Here is a 14,622-nt window from a genome sequence, read left to right on the forward strand (position 1 = left end):
CATGATCATCACAATTATAACAAATTAAGGCTTGACTTATCTCGCTTTGCATGTAATGCGTCTGTCTCATATATCAGTTTCACCTTTTAATTTGCATTACTGAAATTAATGGACTTTTGCACGATATTCTAATTTTCTGAGTTTCACCTGTAGTTTTTAAAACCATTTCTTTAAAAGAAGCATACAGACTACAAGCAATTGTCATATTATAACCACAGAATTATAACACTAGAGGCATCTGAAAGCAATCTGATCCAAATTGTTGCAGTGCTACTACCATATAGTGGAAGAAAATCAGTTCTAAATCAGTGTTTAATTGTCCTTGGTTTCTAAAGGAGTAACATATTAGTTATTTTTCACATGGAAGTTCCCCTCCATTCCATACCCCGATTCCTTTATTGCTCTTCTCTGTATTTGATCTAACTTGTGACAGTGCTGCAGTATTGCGCTATGAAATTTGTTAACTTCTAAATGGATGGCTTGCTAATTTTTGTCCCATAATGAAAGCTAGCAACTGCTTACTGTACTATAAAAAGGCTAATCTGTTTTGGGAACTGAGGTTTAGCCAATGCAGTTTAAATAGGCTAGTTAAAATAATCGGGAGGAAATGCAGCTGTGTGAACTTCACAGGATGTCAAACTAATGATCTTGAGGATGCTCTTGACTGTGATATATGTGATTGTGTTTTTATGAAGTGCACACTGGCTCTAGTCTTAGCCATTCCAGGTTGTGTTGTAGTTGGAATAAAAGTTGTTGTTCTGTAAGGACAGGGGTTCCCAACCTGTGGTTGGGGATGATGGGTGCTGTCAGTCAGCACCATCTGAAGTACCACAGGTTGGAAACCCCTGTGTTAAGACATTGGTGCAGCTACCTAATTCCCAACACTGAGGGCAGATTTCCTGGGAGCTGAACTAAATGAGTATGTATGCCCCCTATAACCACATTGAACAAGAATATCAAACTGAGTTTCAAATCTGTATTTCATCATAGTTTCAAATTTCTTCCCCAGCTGTCTTTGATCACCAAACTATGAAGGGTCTTCATAGCTACTACAGAAAATCCAGTATTCCTGAAAGAGAATTGAAAAATGTCCAGATCGTTACCTGATTGGAGATCCATAAGTTTCATAGTAGTTGTATTATTGTACTCAATAAGGAGGCTCTGAAAGATCCCAGGAAATGATATTTGCCATTTAAAAGATAAAAGTGAAGCATCTCTGTTGCTGCAAAGCAAAACAGCAAGAAGCAGTGTGTGAAGCACTTTCAGAGTCTTGGAGTATTTCTGGAGAGAATGGTTGGGCCTATCAAGACACAAAAGAGCAGCTGGAGACATCTGAAGTGGGTTTTTATATTTTGTGCACTGTATCCAAAAGGCATGAGCTGCTGCAAAACAAAAAACACATCAAAACAAAACCCTGCAGTTGCATAAATGAGGCTTTGATACTGGAAAAGGTGTCCCAATCAGAATCTTATTATCCAAGGCAGTTAAATAACCAGGACTATGATGGAAAAGCAACACTCCTCTCATAAGAGTGATGATGTAGAGTGGTTGAAGCAGTATCAAAGACTGTCTATCTCACAGTGACAAAAGCAGAACCAAGCACATCCTCATGCAAATAGAATAGAAGTGGAGTTCAGTACAACACACACTCGGGGACTGGAAGATTATCCTACAGAAATAACAATCTCAAAATGGGCTCAATGCTTCATAGAGGTAAGGGCTCTAAATCACATGGAGAAATGCTTCCCACATTCAGTGCTGCCCACAAGTGCCCAACATCGGGGTGGCCCAAGGTACTACGGTTACTGAGGCAAAACACCAAATGCTGCCTTGCCTCTAAACACTGGTGTGAGCAGCCTGCTTTCAAAACCCACCACTACAAACTCTGAAAGTAACATGGCAGGGAGGGACAGGGAAGATGAAGATTGCCAGGAGTGCCTCCTCTTGTGCTCCTTCCAAAGTTGCTCCGATGGCAGCAGTTGGGGGCATCGTGCCACACTGCTGGCATCCCCAAAATCCACAGCCTGAGGTAAGCACCTCATCTTGCCCCATGAAAGATTAACCCCTGCTAAACACACAGGAGCTTGGGGCGGGGGGCAGTGGGTGTGTCAATGTAGGGGGGATGGCTATCTGGAACACTTCAATTCCCCTTCCCCTGCATTCCTTGATAATATGTAAGGTAATGTTTGCAAAGAGCTACAGTTTAATTAGATTTATAGTTTTAAAAATTTTAATGCTGGGTTTTAAATGTTTTTTTTTTTTAAAAAAAAATGTTTTAAATGATTTCAATTGTTAATTGATTTGATGTTTAAATGATTTTCATTGTAAACCGCCCAGAGATGCAAATTTTGGGCAGTATATAGAAATATTTTGAATGAATGAATGAATGAATGGGAGTATACTGAGAGTTGGATGTCCTGTGTCTTGCGGCACAGGAGGTAGGGGGAATCCAGTGAATGCTGCTCGTACTCTTGCTAACTGAGGACAGCATATACATTCAGGAAAGAGGCAGGGCCCATTCAAATTGTATGTCTGAACCAGGCCACCTACTGTACAGTTAGGGACATGCCTCCCAGGGCATGGTTCCCCTCTCCTTATCAATCACTTGGGGTTTGGTTTTTTCAAACAACTCCTTTGCAAGTGATCTTTTCCATTAAAATAGCAGTTAGATCTCATGTGAGGGGGTAATTTGAGTGAACCGCCCCACTTCATTCATTAGGAGAAGGGGTGTGTGCTGCGATGGAAAGTCAGATGTGTTTGTGCATGTCTTTAATTTCCAGGGGTGGGTGGGTGTTGCTTGTATCAACTGATCTGGTTCACACCCACTTCCTGTGACTTCTGTTTAATGAGATATTTCATGACAGCAACAAGTAGCGAGCAGGATTCTGACAGGGAGGGAGAAGGGCCAGCGAGGTCAGGAGGACAAGCAGCCTAATCTGCAAAGGTGTTGGACCCAGGCTCCGACATGAACCCTGAACTTCATAGCCAGAACCATTTGAGCAAAAGACACCTAAAGATGGCTACACCTGATCACTGGCCCCTCAGTGCTAAGAGCCTTGCAGACCCCAGTGCCTGCTCAACAACACAGGCAATACACCAGGTGGAAGGAACCAAGAAGTGATACAGTGTTAGGTTCCAGGTCTAGCCTTTTAAGGGATTTACCTGTAAGGCTCTCCACTCCTCTGGAAGGAGGTAGAACCTGGGAAGGGTAGTTAGGCCAGGAAGTATGTCAGGCCAGGAAGCCTTATTGACCTAGGAACCTGATGGAACATATTACTGTCTATTCCCTAGAATCTATCTGCCCTTATTCTCTGGTTTCTCATCTTGGGCTGGTCACAGCCCCTGCCTGCTTGATGATTGCTCTCACTATCAGCTCAAGTGTGGTTTCTCTGAACACTTGTATGAATTCAGCCTTACCAGGACTGAACAGATTCAGTAAATACTTTGTGTCCCTCGCATTTCTTGGCTGCCATGTATCTTGCCCAGCCTAAGACATTTGGATGTCGCACACCTGAGATCAACTTAATAAAACACTTCCAGATGAGTTTTCAGGAGGTCTGCAGACCCACATCCATTACAGCATGCATAACATTGTCTTCTTGAACGTTTACAGCTCATGGTTGCTAGGTGACTTTACAAGATGAAAAATAATTGCTCAAAGACTGTTTATTTAATCCTGAAAACTAGCTGCCAAGTCTTCAAGTCCAACCATCATTATACATTTTTCTTAATATCTTTTCAGCTGCTAACCTCAGTTTGAGACTTCTGGTGGAAAATTTGACATGTTTACTTCCTTTCTCTAGTAATGCTATTGTCATACCTACCCTGAGCCTGACATCTTGATATTTAGAATAATATTCCTAGGGTATATTCATAATAAGGCATTGTAGTACTGAAGGAAGCAAACCAATTTACAATTAGATTAATATAACCAGATTTTCCCCATGAACATTGCAACTACTGCATGATAGCTTGGTTGCTTTAATCAAGTATGAGATATAATTGGTAGAGTCTTTGCATCAGCTGTGTAACATAAACATATGCCGATAGGAACCCAAGCACACATGCATTAAGCTTCTATACAAAGTGATTATAAGGTTAAGAAAGATGTTATCAGCAGTATATGCAGACATTCCCAGCTAGTGTCTCCTTGGCCATAGCACCTAGAGTACTCACCATGTGGGTGGGGTATTTGCCCTCTGGTGAGCTTCTGAGAATGCAGCATCAACATGGAGATTCAATGGGCCAGTTTTATTTTATTTTAATTTTATTTTATTTTATTTTATTTTATTTATTTAAGTCAATTTATGTACTACCCTTCCTAAAGTGGCTCAGGGTGGTTTACATTAAAATAAAAAACACATAATAAAACAGTGAAAATAAAATAAAAATGTTTAAGAATGTAAGAACAACCCTGCTGGATCAGGCCAAAGGCCCATGCAGTCTAACACCCTGCCTCATACAGTGGCCTACCAGATACCTCTGGGAAGCCCACAGGCAAGAGGTGAGGGCATGACCACTCTCCTGCTGCAACTCCCCTGGAACTGGCATTCAGAGGCATCCAGCCTCTGAGGCTGGAGGTGGCCTATATCCCTCAGACCAGTAGCCATTGATAGACCTGTCCTCCATGAATTTATCTAAACCCCTCTTAAAGACCTCTAGGCTGTTGGCTGTCACCACATCTTATGGCAGAGAATTCTATACATTCAGTATGCATTGTATGGAAAAGTACTTCCTTTTGTTGGTCCTAAATTTCTTGGCAATCAGTTTAATGGGATGACCCCTAGTTCTAGTGTTATGCGAAAGGGATAAAATTGTCTCCCTATCAACTTTCTCCACACCATGCATGATTTTATAGACCTCTATCATGTCTTCTCTCAGAGGTCAAAGAAGATGATCAGGGGCCTAGAGCACCTTCCTTATGAGGCAAGGCTACAACACCTGGGACTTTTTAGTTTAGAAAGACAACTGCAGGGTGATATGATAGAGGTCTATAAAATCATGCATGGTGTGGAGAAAGTGGATAGAGAGAAATTTTCCTCCCTCTCACATAACACTAGAACCAGGGGTCATCCCAGGAAATTTAGGACCAACAAACGGAAGTACTTTTTCAAATTGTGGAATTCTCTGCCACAAGGTGTGGTGACAGCCAACAACTTGGATGGCTTTAAGAGGGGTTTGGATAACTTCAAGGAGCAGAGGTCTACCAATGGCTACTAGTTGGAGGGCTATAGGCCCCCTCCAGCCTCAAAGGCAGGATGCCTCTGAATACCAGTTGCAGGGGAGTGACAGCAGGAGAGACAGGGCATGCCCTCATCCCTTGCCTATGGGCTTCTCAGAGGCATTTGGTGGGCCACTGTGTGAAACAGGATGCTGGACTAGATGGGCCTTGGGTCTGATCCAGCAGGGGTGTTCTTATGTTCTTAGCATGCACCAAACTGGTTCAGGCACATTCCTACTCTCATTCATTATCATTATTTTGTTGTTAACCATCCAGAGACATTAGTTTTGGTGGTATAAAATATGTTAAATAAATAAAATTCATTCCATTACTGCCTGTAGGCAGGCATTCAGGGAGCTAATGCTATTTCCTGATATTGATGTCAAGGAGAAATAGATTTGGGTGTCCTCAGCATATTGATAACACTCAGTACCAAATCCCCTGATGACCTCACTCAGTTGTTTCATGTAGATGTTAAAAAGGATTGGTGTCAGAATGGAGCCCTGAGGGACTCCATATAGTAGCTCCCATTTTGAAGAGCAACTGTCAGCAAGCGCCACCATCTGAAATCTACCCAAGACAAAGAAACGGAACCACTGTAAAACAGTGCCTCCTATCCCCAAATCCCTCAGGTGATCCAGAAGGATGCCATGGTTGATGGTATCAAAAGCCACTTAGAGATCCAAAAGAACCAGCAGAGTAACACTCCCTCTGTCATTTCCCTTGCGAAGGTATTAATTTGAATTTATTTATTTACGGTCTTTGACCAAATAGTACAATACATTTACATGAAAAACTAAAACACACTTTCAGCAAATATAAAACATTAAAATATAAAACCAATTAATCATTTCTAATGGAGTACTTATATATATATTATAGCTTCTCCAAAGCCTCAAAAACTCTATTTCTTTAAGGGCCGTAATCTTAAGGCCACATAGCAAAACTTAGCTACTGCGGCCGAGGTTGCTGTATCCTTGTCATTTAGTAGAAACGTTACCGTCTGGTCATCATCTTTTCCATTCAGGTCTTTTAGTAATGGGCCAATTAGTTGGTGCCTTATGTCCTGATATATAGGGCATTTCAATAAAATATGGGCCAATGTTTCAACCGCTTGATCACAAGGACATTTCCTTTCTTCATAAGGTAGTTTTGCATATTTCCCATAGAGTAAAGCCGATGGGAAAACATTAAACCTGGCCCTAGAGAAGGCCCATCTAAATTTTCTTAAGGTGATTGTGAATAAATATATTGCAGGAGTAAGGTCCGCCTTAGCATAAATTGATTTGTAGAAAAACGGTAAATTGGCCTTCTCAGTTTGTATTTCTATATCTATCAGTCTCTGTCTCACCAGTCTACAGGCTGTATTTTCGCCGGCCTCCAGCAATAGGACGGGAGATAGTCCGCTTTGACTAAGTTTATCTGTTATGTCCCTACTCCAGGATGATTGTACCTCAGCCGATAAGAATTTAGGGATTAGTCCCATTGGATAAAGGTGGAGTTTAATCCAATAAAATATTCTTACTAGCCATGCCCTGGATTCCAATTTGAGTAGACCCGCCTCCCGGCGAACTGCCACGTTGGGCACACAACTGGGTATGCCAAATAGCGTTCTCAGAAAACCTGTTTGGATTTTCTCGAGTTCATCAAAATTGGAATATGACCCCAATTGTGTCCCATAAAGAAGTTGGGGGACTACTTTAGCCATGTAAAGTTTGATAGCAGCTGGAATGTAATGACCCCCTTGAGACCGATAAAATCTTAGTATAGCTGTGATACTTCGTTTGGCCTTATCTACAGCAGATCTCATATGGGCAGTTTTATGGCCATTAAACTGGAATACTACCCCTAGATATTTGAATTGCGAAGGTAATCTGTCAGGCCAACCAAGGTCATCTCATCCCCTAGCCTGCCCTAAATGTGTGAGGTAAATGAAATGTGTCTAGATAATTAGATTCCTCCAAGACCACTGGAGCTGGTCAGCTCCCACCCTCTCAATTATCTTACCCAAACATGGGAGGTTGGAGACCGGCCTATAATTATCTATCACCAATGGATCAAGAGTGGGCTTTTTAAGAAGGGGTCTAACCACTTCAAAAAAGGTGGCATCCTGCCCTCCCTCAGTGAGATATTAATGACATCATTTTGGCCAGTTCCAAAAACCTCCCTGCAGGATGAAATCAGCCATGTTAATGAGCATGTTGTCTACCATGCCACTTCAGCTCCTGTAGCTCTTCCGTATACTATGGAGATTATTTTGAAGCAGATCAGAGAGGACTCTTAAGAGTGATCATATCTACTGCCCTTTTAAGTTCCCTGTTCCAGGTATCCAAGAGGGCAGTAATAGAATCACTGGCAAATTGATTGATTGATTAAGTGCCGTCAAGTCGGTGTTGACTCTTAGCGACCACATAGATAGATTCTCTCCAGGATGATCTGTATTTGACTTGGCCTTTAAGGTCTCTCAGTGGTGCATTCATTGCTGTTGTAATCAAGTCCATCCACCTTGCTACTGGTCATCCTCTTCTTCTCTTTCCTTCCACATTCACCAGCATTATGGATTTCTCAAGGAAGCTGGATCTTTGCAACAATCCCCCTCCCCTTGCCTCGTGCAAGTGGGAGGGTGTTTGTCCCAGCCCGGGACTCACAAGCCCAAGAAGAAGCCTGATTGGTTGGCTGGCTCGTGGTGGGCGGGGCTTGCTGAGAGGCCGAGCGTTTCCCCGCTCTGGCCTCTCAGTCGGCTGTTTGTTTCCGATTAGGAAGGAGCTCAGTCCGGGAGCTCCTTCCTCGAAGGCCTTAGTTGGGGGGGTGCGCCCGACAAGCGGGCGAGGCGGCATTCGGCGGCGTTCCGTCGAGGGGGCCATAGTGTCAGCGGTGGCCCCGCTGGTAGGGGGGTACTCCCGGGACTGCTCCCGGCTGGGTTGCAGCTGCAGCAGCAGCGTCTTTGGGCCTCTTCAGCGCGGCGTCGGCACTCGGCTTCCTGGGCGTGGTTCTCCTTCTGGGCGTTTGCCCTTTTGGTTTGTGGGGTATTTGGGGGGTTTCCATCAGACTGGGTGGCTGGGCAGCGGCCCCTTTTCCGTTCCCTGGAGCACTACTTTTGATGCCAACATTCTTTTATTTGTTTGGTGGGTAGCAGGTGGGTGTTTGTGCTCATCGGTGCCCTGGTGGGCCTGGCCTGGTTGAGAGTCAAAAGGCCTTTTCAAGCCTTCTCCTTGGGTGGGGGGCTCTGGTGCTCTCCTGGATAGGATTGAGTATTGTTTTTGATTCAGGACAAGGGCTTGGCTTTTGTTCTATATCCTTGCTACCTTCATTCTGTGTGTGGTTGGCGCTTTTTTTTTTTTCTTTTTTCCTCCAACCCCTTTTGGAATCCCACTATTTGGAGGCAGTATGCCGGGGAAGGCCAAGGGCAAGAAAGGGGGGCGCCCTGTTAAGCAGCCCAAGAGGCCTGCTCCCCCGCAGTCCTCCTCGGAGGAGGAGGAGGAGGAGATGACTCTGATACGGGGGTTAATTAATAGGATGGAAGCTTTAGAGAAAGCAAAAGCAGCCCCCTCCGACAAAGGTGCGGGTCCTTCAGGTGTGGGGGGGGTGCCTCCTCCTAAGGTCCCTCGGAGGACCAGGGGTTCTGTGAAAAGCCAGCTGCTAACTTCTCTCTCTAGTAGGCTGGCTGCGCTGGAAGAAGGGCTGAACCCTGCTGGACCGGGCCCTTCTGCTCCTGCGTTACCGCTTCCTGAACCTGAGTCTCCAGTTCCGGAGTCGCCTTCACCATTGCTACCTCCGCCTGCGGCACCAGTTGTTCAGCCTCCAGTGGATACGGCTACTCCTTTGGCCCAGGGTGAGCCTGCAGCACCTACACCGCCCAGCGTCACCGGCCAGTGGCTTTGTCCCTGGCCGATGCCTGCCATGGGTGGATGGGGCCCAGCTTCTTACTGGCCCCCATATACACAACCTTGGGTGGCGGGTTCCCCGCCGGTTTTTCCTGGAGTTATTGCAGGCTTACAAGGCGCTGCGGAGCAGGTCTGGTTGGGCAACCGGCCCTCCAGCGGGTCGCTCCCACTCCCGGGGGTGGCCTCCTCTGCTGGATCTGCCACGGGGGTGCAGGCGGGTTATTATCCGATGGGGATTCTGCCGTCACCTCAGCATGCGCCCTATGGTAGCATGGGCCTCCCGTTAGGGGATCACTTACTCCCTTCTACAAAAGAAAAAATCCTTAAGGGTGAATATGTGGACATTTTTAGCTTGTTGTTCAGGGAACCTGAGGTTAAGCATAAAGAGGGGGAATCTTGTAAGGAGCACGAAGCCACCAAGAGAAAGCCGGTCGAAAAGACTTGGAATAATTGGCTTTCTGGCTTCACGATTTATATGGGGGTTATTGTCCAAGCCCAGCCCGCAAGGGGCCCTGCCCTGTTAAAATACATGGATATAATTCACAGGGCGGTCTCCGACTTTGCTGGATCTTCCTGGGTACGGTACGATGAGAGTTTTAGAATGAGGGCTGCCCTTGACCCCACATTGCCCTGGGATGCTCTGTTGCAGGAGTTGTGGCTGGTTACTATGTCTCCAGCCCGGCCCATAGAGGGAGATAGGTCTGACAGTGGGCATTTGCTTTCTAAACCATCGGGGGTTTTGCCCTCAGGGAGTCCTGGGCAACAGTGGGTTCAACCCCACCTTGTTTGCTGGGAGTTTAACTCCAATGGCAAGTGCTCCCGTTCCCCTTGTCGGTTTAAGCATGCCTGCGGGGTCTGTGGGGCGAGGCACCCCAGTTCCTCCTGCCCCAGGGCCAAGTTTGGGGGTTCCGGGGCTAAGTATAGGCAGGGGAGCAGTAAAAAGGGTGGCCCTCCTCCACCCGCTCCGAATAAAGGGTCCTAGCCCTATCAAGGTGAAGGTGCTTGAGCAGCTGTTGCTGGACTATCCTGACCAGTCAGCAGCTTCTTATTTGTTATGTGGCTTCCGGGATGGTTTCAGAATTCCCTCTTCGGCCCGGAGGGGATTAGGCAGTTCTCGCAATCTGAGATCAGTGGTTGGTAAGGAGGAAGTCGTTGTTAGGAAAATTGGTAAGGAGGTGGCTGCGGGCAGGGTGATGGGGCCTTTTGCCAGTCTCCCCTTCCCCAGCCTTAGGGTCTCCCCATTAGGGGTGGTCCCTAAAAAGGTTCCTGGTGAATTTAGGTTGATTCACCACCTTTCTCATCCCAGGGGGTCCTCAGTAAATGATGGCATCCCTGATAGCTTATGCTCTGTACGTTATACCTCATTTGATGAGGCCGTGGAAGTGGTCAGGGGTAGGGGCCCCGGGGCCCTTTTGGCGAAGTGTGATATTGAATCCGCCTTTCGCCTGTTGCCGGTACATCCAAATGACTTCGAGCTGCTGGGCTTTGCATTTGCTGGCCAATTTTATTTTGATAGGGCTTTGCCTATGGGCTGCTCGATTTCCTGCGCAGCATTCGAAACATTCAGCTCCTTTTTGGAGTGGGCAGTTAGGCGCCAGGCGGGTCTTCCCTACACGGCTCATTTTTTAGATGATTTTCTTTTTACAGGCAGGGGGAATTCGAGGGAGTGCCACCATTTACTTCGCTCCTTCATGGAGCTAACAGACCGGCTAGGTGTCCCTTTGGCACGGGATAAGACGGAGGGGCCGGTCACGTGCCTCGCCTTTTTAGGGATTGAGTTGGACACTGTTGCCGGTTGCTCCAGGCTGCCTCAGGCCAAGCTGCGGGTTTTATTGGACATGGTTAGGTCCCTTGGTCGCGCCCGTAAGGTCTCCCTTAGGGATCTCCAGGTTGTTTTGGGTCACCTCAATTTTGCCTGCAAAGTGGTGGCTCCGGGCCGGGCCTTTTTGCGCCGGTTATGTGACCTGACTGTGGGCGTTAGGGCTCCCCATCACAGAGTACGAATTACGGAGGGTGCCCGGGCCGACCTGGCTCTTTGGGAAGCATTTCTCACTGATTTTAATGGGGTGTCTTTCTGGCGGGATGTTAGACTTCTGGAAACCGACCTGCAGGTCCACTCTGACGCTGCAGGTGGAATAGGTTTCGGGGTTTATTTCAGGGGACGTTGGTGTTCCGCCAGGTGGCCCGAGGACTGGTTCAGGCAGGGGGTTTCCCGGGACCTGACTTTCCTAGAGCTCTTTCCAATTGTGGTGGCCGTGCATATTTGGTCCGCTGAGTTTGCCAACTCCTCAGTTGTGTTTTGGTGTGACAATCTGGCAGTTGTTCAGATTGTCAATAGTCAGACTTCCCAGTCCCCGAGGGTCATGGTTTTGGTTAGGGCATTGGTATTGCAGTGTCCGCGGGCTAACATCCTTTTCCGGTCCCGCCATGTTCCGGGTATCCGGAATGACATAGCTGACGCTTTGTCTCGTTTTCAGTTAAACAGGTTCAGAGCGTTAGCGCCCGAGGCCGCCCTTCACCCGGAACCCATGCCAGCTTTTCTGTGGGAACTTGGCAGGCGGAGGCACAGCGGGCCATAGCGGCATCTCTGGCGCCTAGCACCAGAGTGAGCTACACAGCCAAGCTTGAGGCTTTCTCTCTTTTTCGAAAGACTGAAGGTTTGGCGGAGGTGTGGCCGGTCCCTGTAGAGCAACTTCAGCAGTTTTTGGTCTTCCTCCGCAGGGCGGGGCGTGCGGTATCCACTTTGGGGGGCTATCTTGCCGCGTTAGCTTTTGAAGCCCAGGTTCGTGGGGTTGGTGATTCCTCCTCCGACCCGCGGGTGCGGCGCATGTTGGAGGGTTGGGCTAGGGGGGAGCCTAGGACTAGGGACCCCAGACGCCCTTTTACTCTGGAGTTGGTGGCTTCAACGCTGGGCCAACTAGTGGGGTGCTGCTCTGGCCCATAGGAGGTGTCGCTGTTTAGGGCTGCACTGTTGGTTGCCTTTTTTGGGGCCTTCCGTCCAGGGGAGTTGCTTCCCCGCAGCGGGTCTTCCCCCAGGGACCGCTGCTTGCAATATTCTGATTTATCGTTCGGTGACGGGGAGGTGCGTTTGCTCCTTCGTCGCTCCAAGACGGATCAGAGGGGCAGAGGCCAGACGGTTCGCCTCGCGGCGGCCGGGAATATCAATGTATGCCCCGTGGTGGCCCTGAGGCAGTACGCTGGGCTGGGCCCCTTTTCGGGGGGATGTCTTTTTACCCACAGCAATCAGACTCCTCTGACGCAGTATCAATTCTTGGCGGTGGTGAGGAAGGCTCTGTTGGCCGCGGGGGTTGCGCTCCAGGGGCTTACTCTACATTCATTTCGTATTGGTGCGGCCACCACCGCTACACGTATGGGGCTTCAGGAGGTCGAAGTTCAGAGGATTGGACGTTGGAGGTCCGTGGCGGTCAGGCGTTATGTGCGCTGACAGCGGACAGGTGTGGGCTCTACTGACCTGTTGCTTTCTTTTGGCAGGTGCTGGCGGGGCGGCGGTCCCGGTCCGAGTCCTGATGTGTGGCCATTCGTTGGTCTTCTGGGCTTTCAAGCGGGCCAGCACCACCCGCTGGGGATCCCAGTTGGGTTTAGGAAGCAAGGCTTCAGTTTATTGGTTGGGCATGAGGGGCATGCTCTGGAATCAGTTGCTTCCAGCATTGAGGGAGCATTTAGATAGGTTTCCCATTCCCGACATCCTGGTTCTTCATTTAGGGGAGAATGATTTGGGCCGGCGGCCTGGCCTCGCCATCCTTCAGCAAGCCTCCTCGGATTTGTCTATTTTGCGCAGCTGGATGCCTGGCGTGCGCATAATATGGGTTAATTGGCTCCAGCGCAGGGTGTGGCGGGGTGCTCATTCTTGCCTTAGCTTGGAAAAGGCACGCAGGAAGATTTCAGCCGCAATAGGTAAAGTGGTTTTGGCGGCCGGGGGGTCTGTGGTGCGGCAGCCAGATATAGCTGCTCGCTTTCCCGAGTTATTCCGCCCTGACGGGGTCCACCTGTCTGAGAAAGGTTGTGATTTGTATCTGCATAATATCCGGGAAGTGCTTGCTGAAGGTTTGGAGGGGGTGGGGCAGGAAGGTCAAGCGAGGGCTAACCTTCCTGGGTGGCGGTAACAGTGCGGGCTGTGGGTAAGGAGGTCTAGATTTCGGTGAGCACCCTTGGACATTTTAAGGTGGATTGGTCAATTGCTTCCTTGTGGCCTGTGCGGCACGGGAAGAATTACATTGCCAAGAAACCTGCTTCAGGACTTCACCTACCTTTGGGCTGTGCGGTCCGGGGAGGTAAAGATCTGAAGCTGTCCAGATCCCCTCTTCTAAAAGGGGTGGTTGGCTTTGAAGGAATTGGGCGGGAGCTACCTGCCTCTTTCCTGAGCCAGGGTGTGTCGCCCTTGCAGGCGATGGGTAGGACGTTTTGAATCCTAGCCCACGCCTAGGTGCCCGCACTGTTTTTATGTTGGTGATTAATCACCTTGTTTCCAGTCCGCCACAAATGTTGTTATATTAATAAAGCGTGGCCCGTTTCTCCCATTAAAAAATGTCTCTGTGTCTTCTTGGGCTGGGGTCTGGGTACAATGTGTCCGAAGTATGATAGTTTGAGCCTTGTCATTTGTGCCTCGAGTGAAAATTCTGGATTGATTTGTTCTGTGATCCATTTGTTTGTTTTCCTGGCTGTCCATGGTATCCTCAAAAGTCTTTTCCAGCACCAAAGTTCAAAAGCATCAATGTTTTTTCTATCTTGCTTCTTCAGTCCAGCTTTCGCATCCATGGAGTGTCATGGGGAAAACCATTGTCTGAACGATTCTAATCTTTGTAAGTGCAGACACATCATGGCATCTAAATATCCTTTCCAAGGCCTTCATTGCTACCCTACTGGCAGAACCAACTCAAAAATCCTCCAAGGTCCTTTGGAATCCTACTGGATCCAACAGCCTTCTTAGGACCATTCTTTCACCACCCTTGCAGGGGTCATACGTGACTGTGAGACCAACCATGAGGTTTGGACAATACTCTTCAAACCCACCTGATTAAAAGAAATATGTGCTGATAGCATACCCATCCTAATGTCTTATGTGGATATCCTGACATTCTCCCAGCACTTCTGTTTATTGTGTGGGGATGGGCTTCATCCAAGTTGCCACTCTATATGCAACCCAAACAGGAAGATAGGAAGCTGCCATATACTGAGTCAGACCATTGGTCCATCTAGCTCAGAATTGTCTACACAGACTGGCAGCGGCTTCTCCAAGGTTACAGGCAGGAATATCTCTAAGCCCTATCTGGAGATGCCAAAGAGGGAACTTGAAATCTTCTGCATGCAAGCAGGCAGATGCTCTTTCGAGAGTGGTCCCATCCCCTAAGGGACTTTCTTAACGTGCTCACATGTAGTCTCCCATTCAAATGCAAATCAGGGTGGAACCTGCTTAGCAAAGGGAACAATTTTTGCTTGCTACCACCAGACCAGATATCATTTGAATCATATTTGGAGTAGTGGTCTGGACAAACTACC

The 14,622-nt window shown here is 47.9% G+C and overlaps 1 protein-coding gene across 1 annotated transcript; it reads left to right on the plus strand.

The window, feature by feature from the left end:
• The first annotated feature begins 8,593 nt into the window (after positions 1–8,593).
• On the plus strand, positions 8,594–13,677 carry LOC128328378 (uncharacterized). The gene is made up of 2 exons (XM_053258310.1): positions 8,594–9,053; positions 12,598–13,677. Exons 1-2 carry the CDS (start codon positions 8,609–8,611, stop codon positions 13,227–13,229), a joined length of 1,077 nt encoding a protein of 358 aa, XP_053114285.1. The 5' UTR covers positions 8,594–8,608; the 3' UTR covers positions 13,230–13,677.
• Positions 13,678–14,622: the final 945 nt, after the last annotated feature.

This window comes from Hemicordylus capensis, chromosome 5, assembly GCF_027244095.1.
Source record: "Hemicordylus capensis ecotype Gifberg chromosome 5, rHemCap1.1.pri, whole genome shotgun sequence".
NCBI classification, from domain to species: Eukaryota; Metazoa; Chordata; class Lepidosauria; order Squamata; family Cordylidae; genus Hemicordylus; species Hemicordylus capensis.